Source organism: Dermochelys coriacea, chromosome 2 (genome assembly GCF_009764565.3).
Source record: "Dermochelys coriacea isolate rDerCor1 chromosome 2, rDerCor1.pri.v4, whole genome shotgun sequence".
In the NCBI taxonomy this organism is placed as follows: Eukaryota; Metazoa; Chordata; order Testudines; family Dermochelyidae; genus Dermochelys; species Dermochelys coriacea.
In genome coordinates this window covers 2988629-3001824 of record NC_050069.1, presented here as the reverse complement: position 1 = coordinate 3001824, position 13196 = coordinate 2988629, and the positions used below count along the sequence as shown (strand labels likewise).

The window sequence follows — 13196 nt, the reverse complement described above, 5'->3', positions numbered from 1 at the left end:
GAGCCCGGCGCCGGCTGCGCAGCGAGCCCCGCGGACCCCTCCGTGCGCTCGGCCATGGGCCCCCCGAGCCAGCTCTGGAAGCGGCCCGCCCAGCGCCCCCTCTCCCGCTGCCTCCCGTCGGGGGCCGCCCGCAGCTCCACGGCCCCGGTCCCGGCCCCGGCCGCCGCCCGGCCGCTGCCCTACGAAGCCATCCCCCGCAGCGGCCGGAACGCCTGGCTCAACCTGTTCCGCTTCTGGCGGAGTAACAGCTTCCAGCGCTTCCACCTGGTCATGCAGCGCAACTTCCAGCGCTACGGGCCCATCTACAGGTGCGGCCCGCCCGGCGGGCCGCCGGACTCCTGGGTTCTCCGGCTTCGCCGTGCCCCGGGGGCTGGGCTCACCCGGGCGGCTGTTCAGGGATCGCGGGTTTATCCCGCCCCAAGCAGCCGCCTCCCTTCTTGAAGGGGGAACTGGGCCCGCCCAGGCAGGGCCCCCAGGCTGGCTGGTCAGGCGAGTGTGGGGGTGAGCCCCCATCGTGGGGAGCTGCCGGCCCCGCTGGATCAGGCCATTGCTGGGGTTTCTAGGGTGCCCTGCCCGGGCCGAGCTGCTCCCAGAGCCAAAGGATCCGACCCGGCAGCTGCTGGACCGGTCCCGCTAGAGGGGACAGAGCCGCGCTGTGTGAGCCCGGCTCGCTCTGGGGTGGGAGGCGCCTGACTGCTCCGTGGCATTGGAGATGGCGAAGCTCCATCCGCCGACCTGTGCCCCAGGTTCGGGGCTGCATTTGCCTACAGCCGGCTTTCCTGGGTTCCCCACCCCCCTCGGGCTGAGGTGTCCCCAGGGATGGGGGCTCCCAGCACTTCCCTCCAGAGGGGCCAGCCCCTGTTCTGTTCGGAGCCACTGGCATGACATGCCCAGCAGGGCCAACGCCTGGAACTCCCTGCAGCAGGAGATCAGAGTCAGACACCCAGGCTGGATATTTTGTAAAGGACAAATCCACAACCATCTGTCTCTGGCGAGAGTGGGGACAACCAGCTCTCATGCTTCAGGGCCAGAACTGGTGGCCGTCAGGAGGCTGAGAGCACTGGCCCCAGCTTCCACACCAGAGCACCCAGCAGAGCCGAGAATCCTTTGCCCTGTGCGATATGCCCGTAGCTTGGGAAGAGGCAAGGAGTGGGTGGGTGATGGGATGGGAAGTGCTAGGGGCTGGCAGAGGATTGTCTCTATGGCACTTGCCCGCGGGCTCTGCATGTAGAGGCTACATTACCAGGAGAAGCAGCAGGACCAAGCCCAGCTCAGCAGCTGCTGGCACCAGGGAGCCTTGGGGAATAGTAACTTGCTCCGCTTGGTTACCCTTTGGGAGGCCCCCCACCCAGACCATATCCCAGCACAGCCTGGTGCCCACCCAGTGCCTGGCCATGGGGGAGCGTAATGGTCTCCTAGAGGGAGAGGGACTTGCTGGAGCAGGGCTGCGTCTGGAGCGATGGATCCGGAGCACAGGGGAACCCACACTGGGCCTCGGACTGCGACTGGTTCTGGGCCTGGCAACGGAGTTAGCTGCAGGTGCCAGCTCTTGGGGAGTGAACCCCCCCCGGTGCCCACGGGGGCGGGGACAGGACCAGCAGCTGGGAGAGGGGTGGGAATCCCCAATGGCTGGATTTTCAATCCTGAAGGCCTGCTGCCCTGAATTCTCCCTGGCTGGCTCTGGGGAGAGCTGCCCAGGACTCTGTGCCCAGCTCCACGCCCCTCGGTCCCCAGGAGAGGCTGCATGACCCTCTCTTCTCCCCAGGGCCCTGCTCACGGGGGTGGGGCAGCTGGGGCCCAGGCTGGTCCGACCTTGGAGCACCTGCTGCCAGGGCTGAGGCTGGGCTCTTTCGCACAGGGAGACCGTGGGCACCTACAACTGCGTCAACGTGCTGCTGCCCCGAGATGCGGCCCAGCTCTTCCAGTCGGAGGGCATCTTCCCACGGCGCATGGGCATCGAGTCCTGGATCGCCCACCGCCAGCTCCGCAACCACAAGTGCGGCATCTTCCTGCTGTAAGGGTTGCTGCTTGGCTGGGCGGGAGGTGGGGTGGGGTGGGGGGGGAATGGGAGGCAAGGCAGAGGGAAGGGAGATGGGGAGGGGGGGGTGGGCAGGGCATGAAATGCAGGACAGGGAGGAGGGCAGGGGCAAGGCCTGGGGCAGGGGGAGAGGAGAGGGAGTGAGAGGCCTGGGGGAGGCTGGGGACAGCGGGAGGGGAGGGGGAGGCTGGGCCCAGGGGAGCTTTCATCCCCCTGGGCATCGCCTGGTAGCTAGGATCTGCTAAGGTGAGAACTGAGCGAGTGACTGGCCACAGCCACACAGGGACGCTCTGCTCCCTGGAGCCAGGTGGCATGTCTAACTGTGCTCCCATGGGGGGTGCCCCTTTGCTGCAGATGGTGGGGGCCAGGCACTCAGCACTCACACCCAGCCCTTTCTGCCCCTGGAGCTGAAGGGGAATCTCCTGAGGCTGAGGGCAGTGCAGGGCTGATGACACACACCCCGGGCAGTTCTGATGCCCCCAGCAGAGGGCAGTGTCACTCACCAGCTCTCCTGCCCCCAGAAATGGGGAGGAGTGGCGCTCGGACCGCCTGATCCTGAACAAGGAGGTGATCAGCCCTGCGGGCACCCGGAAATTCCTGCCCTTCCTCAACGCTGTGGCCCAGGACTTTGTCACCCTCATGCACCGGCGCATCAGCAAGAACACGCGCCGCTCGCTCACCATCGACCTCTACAGTGACCTGTTCCGCTTCACCCTGGAGGGTAGGTGCGAGAGGGGCTCCAGGTCCTCGCACCATGGCCCTGGTCGTCATGGCATCAGAGGAAGGCCCTGTGGCCAATGTGGGAAATGCAAAGCCCTGCCCCTGTGGGGTTGCCACTGGTGCCCCCTGCCGGGCTCTGCCTGGCTTGTCCCGGGGTCCAGGCTCGCTGGTGAGGGTGAAGCTGCGTCCAGTGCACCACATCCAGGAGCTCTGCGTACCCACGTCCTACTCCATTTAGATAAGCCAGGCCCAGGGACCCCAAGCAAACTGCCCCCGCACCAGGCAAAGGTCGGCGTGAGCTCTCCTCTGCCCCAGCCATGGCCCTGCAGATCTGTGCAGGCTGGCCTCCTGCCTGCCTCCCATATCCCAGCCAGACGGACACAACTGTCCATGGCCCCCTTGTGAACCAGGGCAGATTAGCCCCCCCGGAGCCTTGTGGTCGCAGCTCTCAGACATGGTTTTGGTGTGGAGGTGTGACAAAGCAGGAGTGTTCTTAATGTTTCCTCTGAATATTGTGGGGGTGCCTCAGTTTCCCCTAGGGAGTTCTTAAGTATCCAGGTGGGGGGATAAGGGTGTATGATCATTGCAGAGCCCTAGAGGGCAGGTGTGTGCAGAGGTCTGGACACAGAGAATGGCCGACACCCTGTTTCCTGGCCACTGATGGCCTGGGCCCTTCCCCCCTGCAAGGTGAGAGCTAAAGGGTTGGAGAACAAAGGAATCAGGTGCCCTCCTGGCCCGGGAAAGGGACAAAGCCCAGAGGAGGGGGGGCTGGAGAGAGTTTCAGTTTGGGGCTGGCTGGGGACACGGAGTGAAGTGCAGATGGGGTTGTCTGGCTCACTGCCTCCCAAAATGGACCCAGCTGAGGGGTCCTGTTCTCTGCACCTACAAACTCTGGTTTAGACCATGTTCCTGTCATCTAATAAACCTTCTGTTTTACTGGCTGGCTGAGAGTCACGTCTGACTGCGGAGTTGGGGGGGCAGGACCCTCTGGCTTCCCCAGGACCCTGCCTGGATGGTCTGGCTGTGGGAAGCGCACGGAGGGGCAGAGGATGCTGGATGCTCCGAAGTCAGACCCAGGAAGGGGGAAGCCGGGTGAGCTGTGTGTCCTGCAGACAGGCTGCTCCCAGAGAGGAGACTTCCCCAGAGTCCTGCCTGGCTTCGTAGGGAGCAGTTCCAGAGCATCGCCCGGGGACTCCGTGACAGGAGGGGTGCCAAGGGACAATCAGGGGAAGGAGGGGATGGCCTAGTGCTTAACCACCAATCCAGGACACCTGGGTTCGATTCCTGGCTCTGCCGTGCTGTGTGCATGGGGGCAGGTTGCCCCCAGCTCCCGATCTGTACATGGAGATGCTGATCGAGGGGAGCTGCAATTAGATCCATTCATGGTTCCCCTCCCCTCTGGCCAGCAAGCAGCTACGCCCTGTACGGGGAGCGGCTGGGGCTCCTGGAGGAAAGCCCCAATGCGGAGTCGCAGAGGTTCATCAGCGCTGTGGAGACCATGCTGCGGACCACCTTGCCGCTGCTCTTCATCCCTCCGGGCCTCATGCGCTGGGTCAACACCAAGCTGTGGAGGGACCACATCGAGGCCTGGGACACCATCTTCAAGCATGGTGAGCTGGGGGGAGGGGGGCATCGCTGTACGAAGGAGTGGGGCATCCCTGCCCTGCGGGGTCTCCTGCAAGAGGCCTCAGGGCCCCGCAGCAGGGGCTGCTCTCCTAGGGACGCCCAGCCCCTCCCCGAGAGCCACACGCGGTACAGTGTCGCCTCTTAGCAATGAGCTCACACCCCAGGCCACAAAGCCCTGTCCCCCCACAGGGCCAGGCTGGGGCACTGTGCACAATGTTGGGGTGATGAAAGAATCCCCCGCAGCGCTCCCTGCAGCATGCAGGATCTTCCTTGCGGGTCTGCCTGGGGTCTGCCCACCTGAGACATAACCAGCTCCCAGCAGCAAAACAACTGCAAGACGGTCTCCAAGCAGGCCTCTGAGTCAGGCTGTCCCGCAGCTGCAGGAGCACCGTGGGGCTTGCATGTCACTGCCTCTAGCAAACTCCCTATGGCCCCTTGCTCCCCTCAGAGTTTGAGCCAGGGCTTCTGGGTTCCATTCCTGGCTCTGGGAGATGGTTGGGGGCGGGCGCTGGGAGCCAGGACTCCTGGGTTCCATTCCTGGCTCTGGGAGATGGTTGGAGGGGTGCTGGGAGCCAGGACTCCTGGGTTCTCTCTGGAGCTTTGCAGTTGTGGGATTCTGGACACTTGCCCTCTCAGTTTCTCTTCTCTAAAGTGGAGAAGGCCTCATTTTCCTCAGGGTTTCTGAGGCTCCAGAGGATGGTCCCTGCATGTTCTGCTCCCCTGGCACCTGGGGCTCTGGTTTGTTTCCTGCCCTGGGGCTGAGGGGGGATTGTGACCTTGGCTGCGCGTCCCCGGCTGGGGGGAGTCACTCACTGTCCCGTGCTCCTCCCCCAGCTGATAAGTGTATCCAGAACATCTACCAGGAGTTCTGCCTGGGGCAGCCCCGGAAGTACTCGGGGATCATGGCAGAGCTGCTCATGCAGGCGGAGCTGCCGCTGGACTCCATCAAGGCCAACATCACTGAGTTCACAGCAGGTGGCGTGGACACGGTGAGTACCTGGCACCCTCCCCTCTGGCAGGCTGGCTGCAGCCCCAGGCCAGCTCCCTGGCAGCGACGTGGCTCGGGATCGTGGGCAGCCCTGCCCATCCTCCCAGAGCGCTGGGCCTTTGCTGGCCTGGGCCGTGGCTCAGAGCTCCTGGGGTGTCTCTGCTCACAGCTGCAGCCAGCTGCCCCTGAGCTATGGGGCACCCGCTTGGGAAAGCCAGGGGCCAGCCTGGGATCCTGATGGGAAAGGTCCCTGTGGAACTGAATGGGGAATTCTCTCCCTGCCACAGGACTCTATGGGGTTCCTGACCTACCTGTGGACAGGAACTTGTTCCTTATTGATTCCTCTGGGTCTCTAGTGCTCCCTGTAGCTCCCAGTTCAATCCCCATGGGGCCCTGTTGGCTTCACCCCCACTCAGGTATGGGAGCTCTCCTCGTGGGAGAGAATGGCACTGATGTCCTTCCCAGTTAGCTTGGTGAGGGCGCTGCCAGGGCCGCATTGAGATGGGCATGGCAGGACTCAGCCCTGGGTTGGGCCTGCTCGAGACCTCCCGAGCAGCCTGCTAAGCAGCCCCGCAGTGACTAAATCCGCAGGACCGAGAAATGCTCCTGGGGGCCCTGGATAAACCAGAGACCGGCTTGGAGAACAATACTAGGCTCAGGCCAGAGACCCGCAGCTAATATTCATGGGTGGGGAGTGAACCAGACTCCCAGTGCGAGGGAGCAGGAACAGCTGAGGGACCAAGGGGGAAGCAAACAGACCCTGATTCAGCAAAGTGGCACAGTATGTTGGGGAGTTGTGTAGGCAGAGAGCTCCCCTTGGTGGGGCTCTGCGAGGTCCCCTCCAACTCAGGGCACCTGCATCCTCCAAGGAGGTAGCCAGGCTGGAGAATGCTCAGGGAAGAGCTGGAGGGGCCAGAGGGAAGCACCTACATGAATGGGTCTGTTGTGACCAAGGGGGTTGAAGCCCATGGAGGGAGCAGGCTGATTCGGGGGGAACAGGCCTGGAGTGCAGAGAATGGGGCAGGGGGACAGAGCCGAGGAAGGTTGAGGCTGCATCTCAGAGAACACTACTGAGACCAACAAGGCTGGGGATGTTTCAGTAGCTGATAACAGTGGGTTGGCCAAGGCAACTGGGCCCCTCCCGCATGGGCCCCTGGCACCGGCCAGTGAGACGCCCCTGTGGTTGTGCCCAGCTCGCTGCGCCTCCAGGTGAGGCACGGGGGTGGGCCGGCTCTGACTGTCCCCTCTGGCCCAGACCGCCATGCCGCTGCTCTTCACCCTCTTTGAGCTGGCCCGCAACCCCAGCGTCCAGACGGCCATTCGCCAGGAGATCATGGAGGCCGAGTCTAAGGGCCCAAGGGAGCTCTCCAAGGTGCTGAACTCCATGCCCCTGCTCAAAAGCGCCCTCAAGGAGACCCTGAGGTGAGGGCCAAGGGCGCAGCCTCCGGGGCCCATGGGGAGCTGCCCCTGGAGGGGCGGGGGAAAGGAGGGTGGCCTCTGCTGCCCAAGACTCCAAGGGCAACTTCTCCATCATGCCAGGCACTGGGGCTGGGGCTGAAACGCCCACCTGTGCCTCCGTCCAGGGAGTGCTGGGGACATGGCTCTCCGGGCGCAGGACTTGGGGGACCAGCCCGGCCAAGTGGTCCCTGCAGCAGTGGGGTCTGGCCAGGCATGAGGCGGTGAGAAGGCATGGGCAGGTCAGGGGCAGACACTGCGGGGCACAGATGGCTGGGGGATGATCCAGGCTGTGGAGGGCAGCTGGAAGCAGGGAACGCTGGGTCCGTGGGGTTCAAAGCTCAGCAGCAGCAGTAGTGGGTGAATGAAGGGCAGCGGAAGTGACACGGGGCTCCCCCGAGGGGTCATTTGCCCTGAGCAGTGTCAGGCCAGCTGTCTAGATGGCGACGAGGGGGGCGCAGGGGACAGGCAGCTGACGGTGCGGCTCTGTTGGCAGGCTCTACCCTGTGGGCATAACGGTGCAGCGCTACCCAACCAAAGACGTGGTGCTCCAGAACTACTGCGTGCCAGCTGGGGTGAGTCCCTGCTCCTCTGCCCCCACCCCCATTCTCTGCAGCCGGGAGGTGCCCTCTTCCCATCACTGCTGTCCCCCCTCTCAGGAAGTGGGGACGCTCACTGGCCCGGGGGTCAGGCTGGCTGCTCGGACGCCCATGCAGATCACAAAGCGGGAACTCCTACTCCTTGCTTAGAAGAGCGTTGGGGGCCTAGAAGGGAGCATCACACCCCATGCCCCATCCACAGCACTGCACAACTGCCCCAGCACATGATGGGCTTCTCACTCTGCCCCCTGATGCCGCAGGTACCAGCCGCTACAGGAAGCAGGGCACCAGAACTGCCGCGTGATGGGGTACGGCAGGGACGGAGCCCTTCAGCATCAGCATTTCCTGATTTGCCACAAAAAATCCTCGATTTTGATAAAACCACAATTCATGTTTTGCCAATTTTTTTAACCTAAATTTTGACTTTTTCGGGACTTGAGTAATATTTCACAGGGGAAGTGGACGGGGCCAAGCTGAAGGGGTGGCAGGGTCAGCGGGGGGCTCTCTCTGCCAGGGAAGCCAGTACTCTTGGGGTGCAGCTTTCTGTTCCCCTCCTGGTCCCCACCCATCAGTACAGCACCATCCACCTTCCCTGCCCAGTGGGGGAGTGACGGGCAGGGAGGGGAAGCACCCACAACAGCCACATGGCGAGTTACCCTCCCACTCTCCCCGCTGCCCTCATTTTTGGGTTTTACTGATACGTTGCAGGGAAATTAAAGAACTCCAACCCCAAAGGCCTCATGACCTCAAGGACCCATGGTCTGCGCCAGCGCGGGCTGCGGGGAGACGTCACCCCGTGACTGCTGTTTGACAAAGCAGCAGCTGTTGAAATGATGGAGGTATAAACCAATCAGCTCTCCTTATGCAAGTGAGCTTACATCTGATTGGTGGAGCCTAGTGGCCACCCAGGTCCGTACCTCTCCCCTCTGCTGCCCCGCAGACCCTGTGCCAGGTGGGGCTATATGCCATGGGCCGGAGCCCCGAGGTGTTCAGCAACCCAGAACGCTACGACCCCCTGCGCTGGCTGAGCAAGGAGGATAACAGCTTCAAGGCCCTGGCCTTTGGCTTCGGGGCCCGGCAATGCATCGGCCGCCGCTTGGCAGAGACCGAAATGATGCTGTTCCTCATGCACGTGAGTTGGGGAGCAGCTATGGGGAGAGGTGCCAGGGCTGAGAGCCACAGAGCCAGGCGGCCTGGGGCTGGCCCGAGGTCAGGGGCCTCTCACTGTACGTTGGCCAAACTTCACACAACTCAACTTGTTTGTTGGTACTTCAGGAAAACGAGAAAGTATTTGTAAGACCCTGTGACCTTCCCACACAGTTTGGCCACCGTCCCTCAACCCCAGCCTGCTGTCCCCTGGTTTCCCAGCCCCGGGCTCCCCTCAGCTCCGCGCTATGTACCTCAGTCCTGACTCGCAGCCCCCTTACCTATTCCAGGGCTCCCCACTGTGCTGCTCCTCATCCCTCAGAAGTCAGGTTATTTAGGAGCTTGGCTTCTTCTTGTTCCATCTGCCCTGGACTGAGCAGGCCATGTAGCCTTTTCAGACACCGTCAGGAGAAACAAGCCAGTAAATGCCCCTGCACGACCCCATCCCAGCCCCACGGCCTGCAGCGTCTGGGGCTCCCATCCCCACACATACCAGCCCAGCCTGCCCCTGCTGTGGCTCAGGCTCAGGATCCCAGCCCAAGCTGCTCCGGCGTGTCACCAGCTGCCCATCTCCTTTCAGGTCCTGAGGAACTTCCGGATCGACACCGTGTCCAAGGCAGATATTCAAACCGTCTTCGGCTTCATCCTCATGCCGGAGAAGCCGCCTCTGCTCACGTTTCGGCCCATCGACTGAGCCCCTCGCCCCGGCTCCCCGCCTGCTCCTTCCGCACCCTGGGCGTGGGGGAGGGAAGGAGGAATCCAGCAGTGGGGGAAAGCGGGACCCCTCTCCCAGGCAGGGCATCTAGCTGGCAGCCCCCCACCTCCCGAACGTGCCGGGGCAGCCTGGTACAGAGAACAGCCACCCCACCTTGTAACAGAGAAGTAGGTGCAGACCAGAGAGCCTGTAGGCCTGCCCCTGGATCCCGGCCACACGCTGGGATTTGTAGTCTCTATGGGCTACATAATGTGGGAGGAGGGTGGCCAGGGGCCACAGTTCAGCCATCTCTGTCCTAAGGGCATCTAGTCCTCCTTTGCCCATCTGCTGACAGGGGAAAGGGGTCTCCTTCCCTGGGAGAGACACAGCGCTGGCAGGAGACCCCACCAGCAGCATGGAACCATAAAGCCAGGTGACGGGGCAGGAGAAGGAGGCAGGCTGTGTTGGGAGAGGAGGGGGCAGAGGTGCCAGCTCCCAAATTTCTCTTATTCAAATAAGGGGCCATCTCCCACTTCATATCAATGGGTCTGAAGCCAGCGAGATGGCCACCATCTCCCTCTAGTCCAGCAGGATGTGGGAGGGAGGCTGCCCTTAATAAAGAGGGCTGCCATCTTCCATGCTTCTGTATGAGGTGAAGCTGTGCCATAGGCAATGTGGCAGGGACTGTGAGGAGCAGCAGAGACCCTGGGAAAGGGGGATGGGGAAAGTGAGGGGAGGAAGATGCAGATTTATGGGGTGCAAGGGATGTTGGATGCAAGTGGGAGGCTGGAGGATGCAGGGGAGGTGGGGGGCAGAGGAGGTGGGGTGGGGTGGGAGGGATGCTGGGGGCTGCAGGGGAGGTGGGGGCAGGGGGAGGTGCAGGGGAGGTGGGGTGGGGTGGGAGGACAGTGATGGGGTGGGAAATGGAGGGGATCAGATAGCAGCTCCCCCAGCCTGCATGTGGGGGGAAGGGGTGTCCCCTCCGAGCAGCCAGGGGAAGACCATGTTACAGCATCAGCGGCTCTCAATAACTGATCTTGAGTCCCAGGATTTTGCTGCCTGCAGGAGGTGCTGTCATGATGCCATGAAAAGCTCATTCGCACCCAGGACTTTCAGGGCTAGGCAAGTTGGCAGAGCTCCAGGCGAGAACAGCGGGGTTGAGGACACAGACCTGACCTGCCATGAGACCTGCTGTGGCGTGACCCTCTAGCAGAGAGAGGGGCCTGGCGGGGGTGGATGTGGGGTTGCTGAGACCCACCCACAGAAGAGCCCCAGGGCAGCAGGAGGCAGGGAAGAGAAGACAGTGCTAGGAAGGGGCTGGCTGCCCCCAGCTCAGGGGTGAGGAAGTCTCCAGCAGGGAGAGACGGTTGGAGCAGTGTGTGCAGTGAAGTTTGACATTTCAACCCAGAATTCTCACCTGCTGCCCAGCGGAGGGGCGTTAAAAAGGCAAAAGACAGACCCAAAACATCACGGGATTATTTTTTTTAAATCATGATTTTTTGGGCCAATCTCATGACTTTTGTGGGTCAGACTCATGGTTTTCGATCGCCGGGGGCTGGCGGTCCCCACGCAGGAGCACAGCAGCTGCCTCTGAGCAGGGCCCAGCCTCCGTTTCTGCTTCCCCATCTCAGTGCGAACACTCTGGGCTGTAGAGCAGGGGGCCCCTCACCCCGACTGCCCCTGCGTCACCGCTCCTGGGGGTGGGGGTATGGACAGGGGGGAGGGGACCGAGGCTGGGGCAGCAGCTGGGGCCAGGAATGGAGCCACAGCCAGGAGCCACGGCTGGGGTTGGCGCTGGAGCGGGGCTGGGTGGTGCTCTCTCCCCACCCCCCATGGGGGCTGGCCAGGCCCCGCTGCACCCCCCACCCCCAAACATTTCTCTGCAACCCCCGGGGGCTTGCCCACAGGTTAGGGACCTCTGCTGTAGAGCAGGTGGCAGCCCTCGCCCTGGTGGGCTGCAGCGTCTCTTCTCCTCTTCTGCCTGCCCCAGACTGTTGTCTGCTATCATGAGGCTGTAATATAAATAAGTATTTTCTCCCTTTGTTAAACTGTTCATCCATTTTGACGAAGGCCGAGGTGTGTGAATTTGGCAACCATGGCTTAACGGATGTATAGAAATAATTATTCTGGGTTTGGGTTTCTTTTCTAACTGCAAAGATCTATGGTGCTGGCTTTTCACTGAGCCACACATAGATGACCTCTAGTGACGTCAGGCCCCAGAGAACTGTTTTTTAAGAACTGGTGTTTGTTAAAATGAGATTCAGCCGTGCCATGTCAGTAAACTGAAATGGAGTGGGAGACGGAGTCATTAGACTAAAACAGGATCACTTGCAATACACGTCCTTCCTGGTTGGGGGTTAACACAAGTTCTAACTAGAAAATATTCTTCGTTCTTCCACCTAGTATTAATCGTAATGCACCAATGGCTGGCTGGCTGTAGGAGTTAACAGTTAAAAAAAAAAGTACAAATACATAAGGCATGGTAAAGGCAGATTTCAAGTTGCTTCTCTGAACAATCTTTTTCTAAAGTAGTTGACCACAAAGGGTTCTCTGGTAAAATGTAGGTGGTTAGCGTAGAGTAATGCTGGAGCTGCACCTCTGTAGGAATTCAGCGTAGACACTGCCTAGGCTCATGGAAGGATTCTCCCATCGGCGGAGTTAATCCACCTCCCTGATTGCTGGTAGCTAGGTTGATGGAAGAATTTTTCCATCCACCTAGCACTGTCTACACCAGGGGTTGGGTCAGTATAGCTACATCTCTCTGGAGTGTGGATTTTTCCTACCCAATAGGCATAGCAATACTGCTGTAAATTGCTAGTGTAGACCAGGCCTTACTCTGCCAAATGTATTTCCCCTTATCTGAATACTCTACCCTAGGGGTTAGATTTCATTGTACCTCTTACATGTGTTGATAGGTGATTTGATGTAGAAACTATACTGCCCTGGAATTCAGGAGGTTGCTGTTTCTTAGCGATTTTGCTTAAGACTGAATAATAACTTTATAATAACTGAATAAATAAGTGCTATAACAAAATAGGTACACTGGCCCTTGTCTATGCACCACTAGAACATGGAATGCTTCCAGTTCCCTATTCCCCGGGTAAGGAGGCCCTTAAGAATAGGAAGACTTAGTGAGGTGTGTGAGCTGTAGCTCACAGAAGCTTATGCTCAAATAAATTGGTTAGTCTCTAAGGTGCCACAAGTCCTCCTTTTCTTTTAGTGAGGTGTAGTGTATTACAGGGCCTGGGAAAGCTGCCTAAGAGTTGTCTACAGGGCATTGTTTGAGAAGAGCAGTTCCTGAATAACTCCCTGTGTAGACAACCCCCAAAGTCAAACCGAGAGCTCCTGGCCTGCACAAACAAGTGTGGTTTGGTGTTTTGAATAGCAGGGTTAGTAGGTATCACTGGTCCTTAGCAAATGCTACTTGGCAAAATAACTCAGGGCAGTATCTTTACATAAATCTATAAATAATTCATAATATGACCTGTTATCCAGGTTGTGCCACCAGTATTTTAGGTAAATATTTGAACTGCGTGAATGCAATGATGTTTACATAAGCAAGTGACTTAATGTACATGGATAACTGACTTGATATCTTGTCCTCCATTATCCCTTTATATCGGTTGAGTTGCAGCCTTAGGCAGGGTTGGTATTGACTCTGTCTGTGTGGGGCGGAATATGAACTAGTATGGCTGTTGTGATCACAGCTGATAGTGACCCCAATGCAATGCAAACTAGTTCAGTTAGCAATAGTGCAGGACTGTAGTGCATAGATCTTCTAACAGACAAGGGGAGACATGTCTGGACATGGCCAACTAATGAGTGAGCATCTGTCTACAAGTGCACAGGGAACATAATAGAGAACAGTTGAAGTTATCACCTGGAATGCAACTATTTTTATTATACAACCTGTTGGAACTGCAGAGTAAA

General features: G+C 59.7%; 1 protein-coding gene across 2 annotated transcripts; it reads left to right on the top strand.

Moving 5' to 3' along the window:
* The first annotated feature begins 24 nt into the window (after positions 1–24).
* LOC119851557 (cytochrome P450 11B, mitochondrial-like) lies at positions 25–9825 on the top strand. 2 transcript variants are annotated; one of them, XM_043509870.1, is made up of 9 exons: positions 25–308; positions 1859–1996; positions 2560–2759; positions 4165–4368; positions 5219–5373; positions 6628–6794; positions 7324–7402; positions 8367–8558; positions 9153–9825. In XM_043509870.1, exons 1-9 carry the CDS (start codon positions 55–57, stop codon positions 9264–9266), a joined length of 1503 nt encoding a protein of 500 aa, XP_043365805.1. In that variant the 5' UTR covers positions 25–54; the 3' UTR covers positions 9267–9825. The 2 variants fall into 2 exon arrangements, with proteins under 2 accessions (XP_043365805.1, XP_038247513.1); XM_038391585.2 differs by having other exon boundaries at positions 1859–2014.
* The last annotated feature ends 3371 nt before the right edge of the window (positions 9826–13196 follow it).

Bases quoted from the DNA above. Each gene is read 5' to 3' on its own strand.
- LOC119851557 (XM_038391585.2), top strand. From the start codon at position 55: ATGGGCCCCCCGAGCCAGCTCTGGAAGCGGCCCGCCCAGCGCCCCCTC. The intron at 7,403-8,366 runs GTGAGTCCCTGC...GCTGCCCCGCAG, and splicing joins ACTACTGCGTGCCAGCTGGG to ACCCTGTGCCAGGTGGGGCT. The intron at 8,559-9,152 runs GTGAGTTGGGGA...ATCTCCTTTCAG, and splicing joins TGATGCTGTTCCTCATGCAC to GTCCTGAGGAACTTCCGGAT.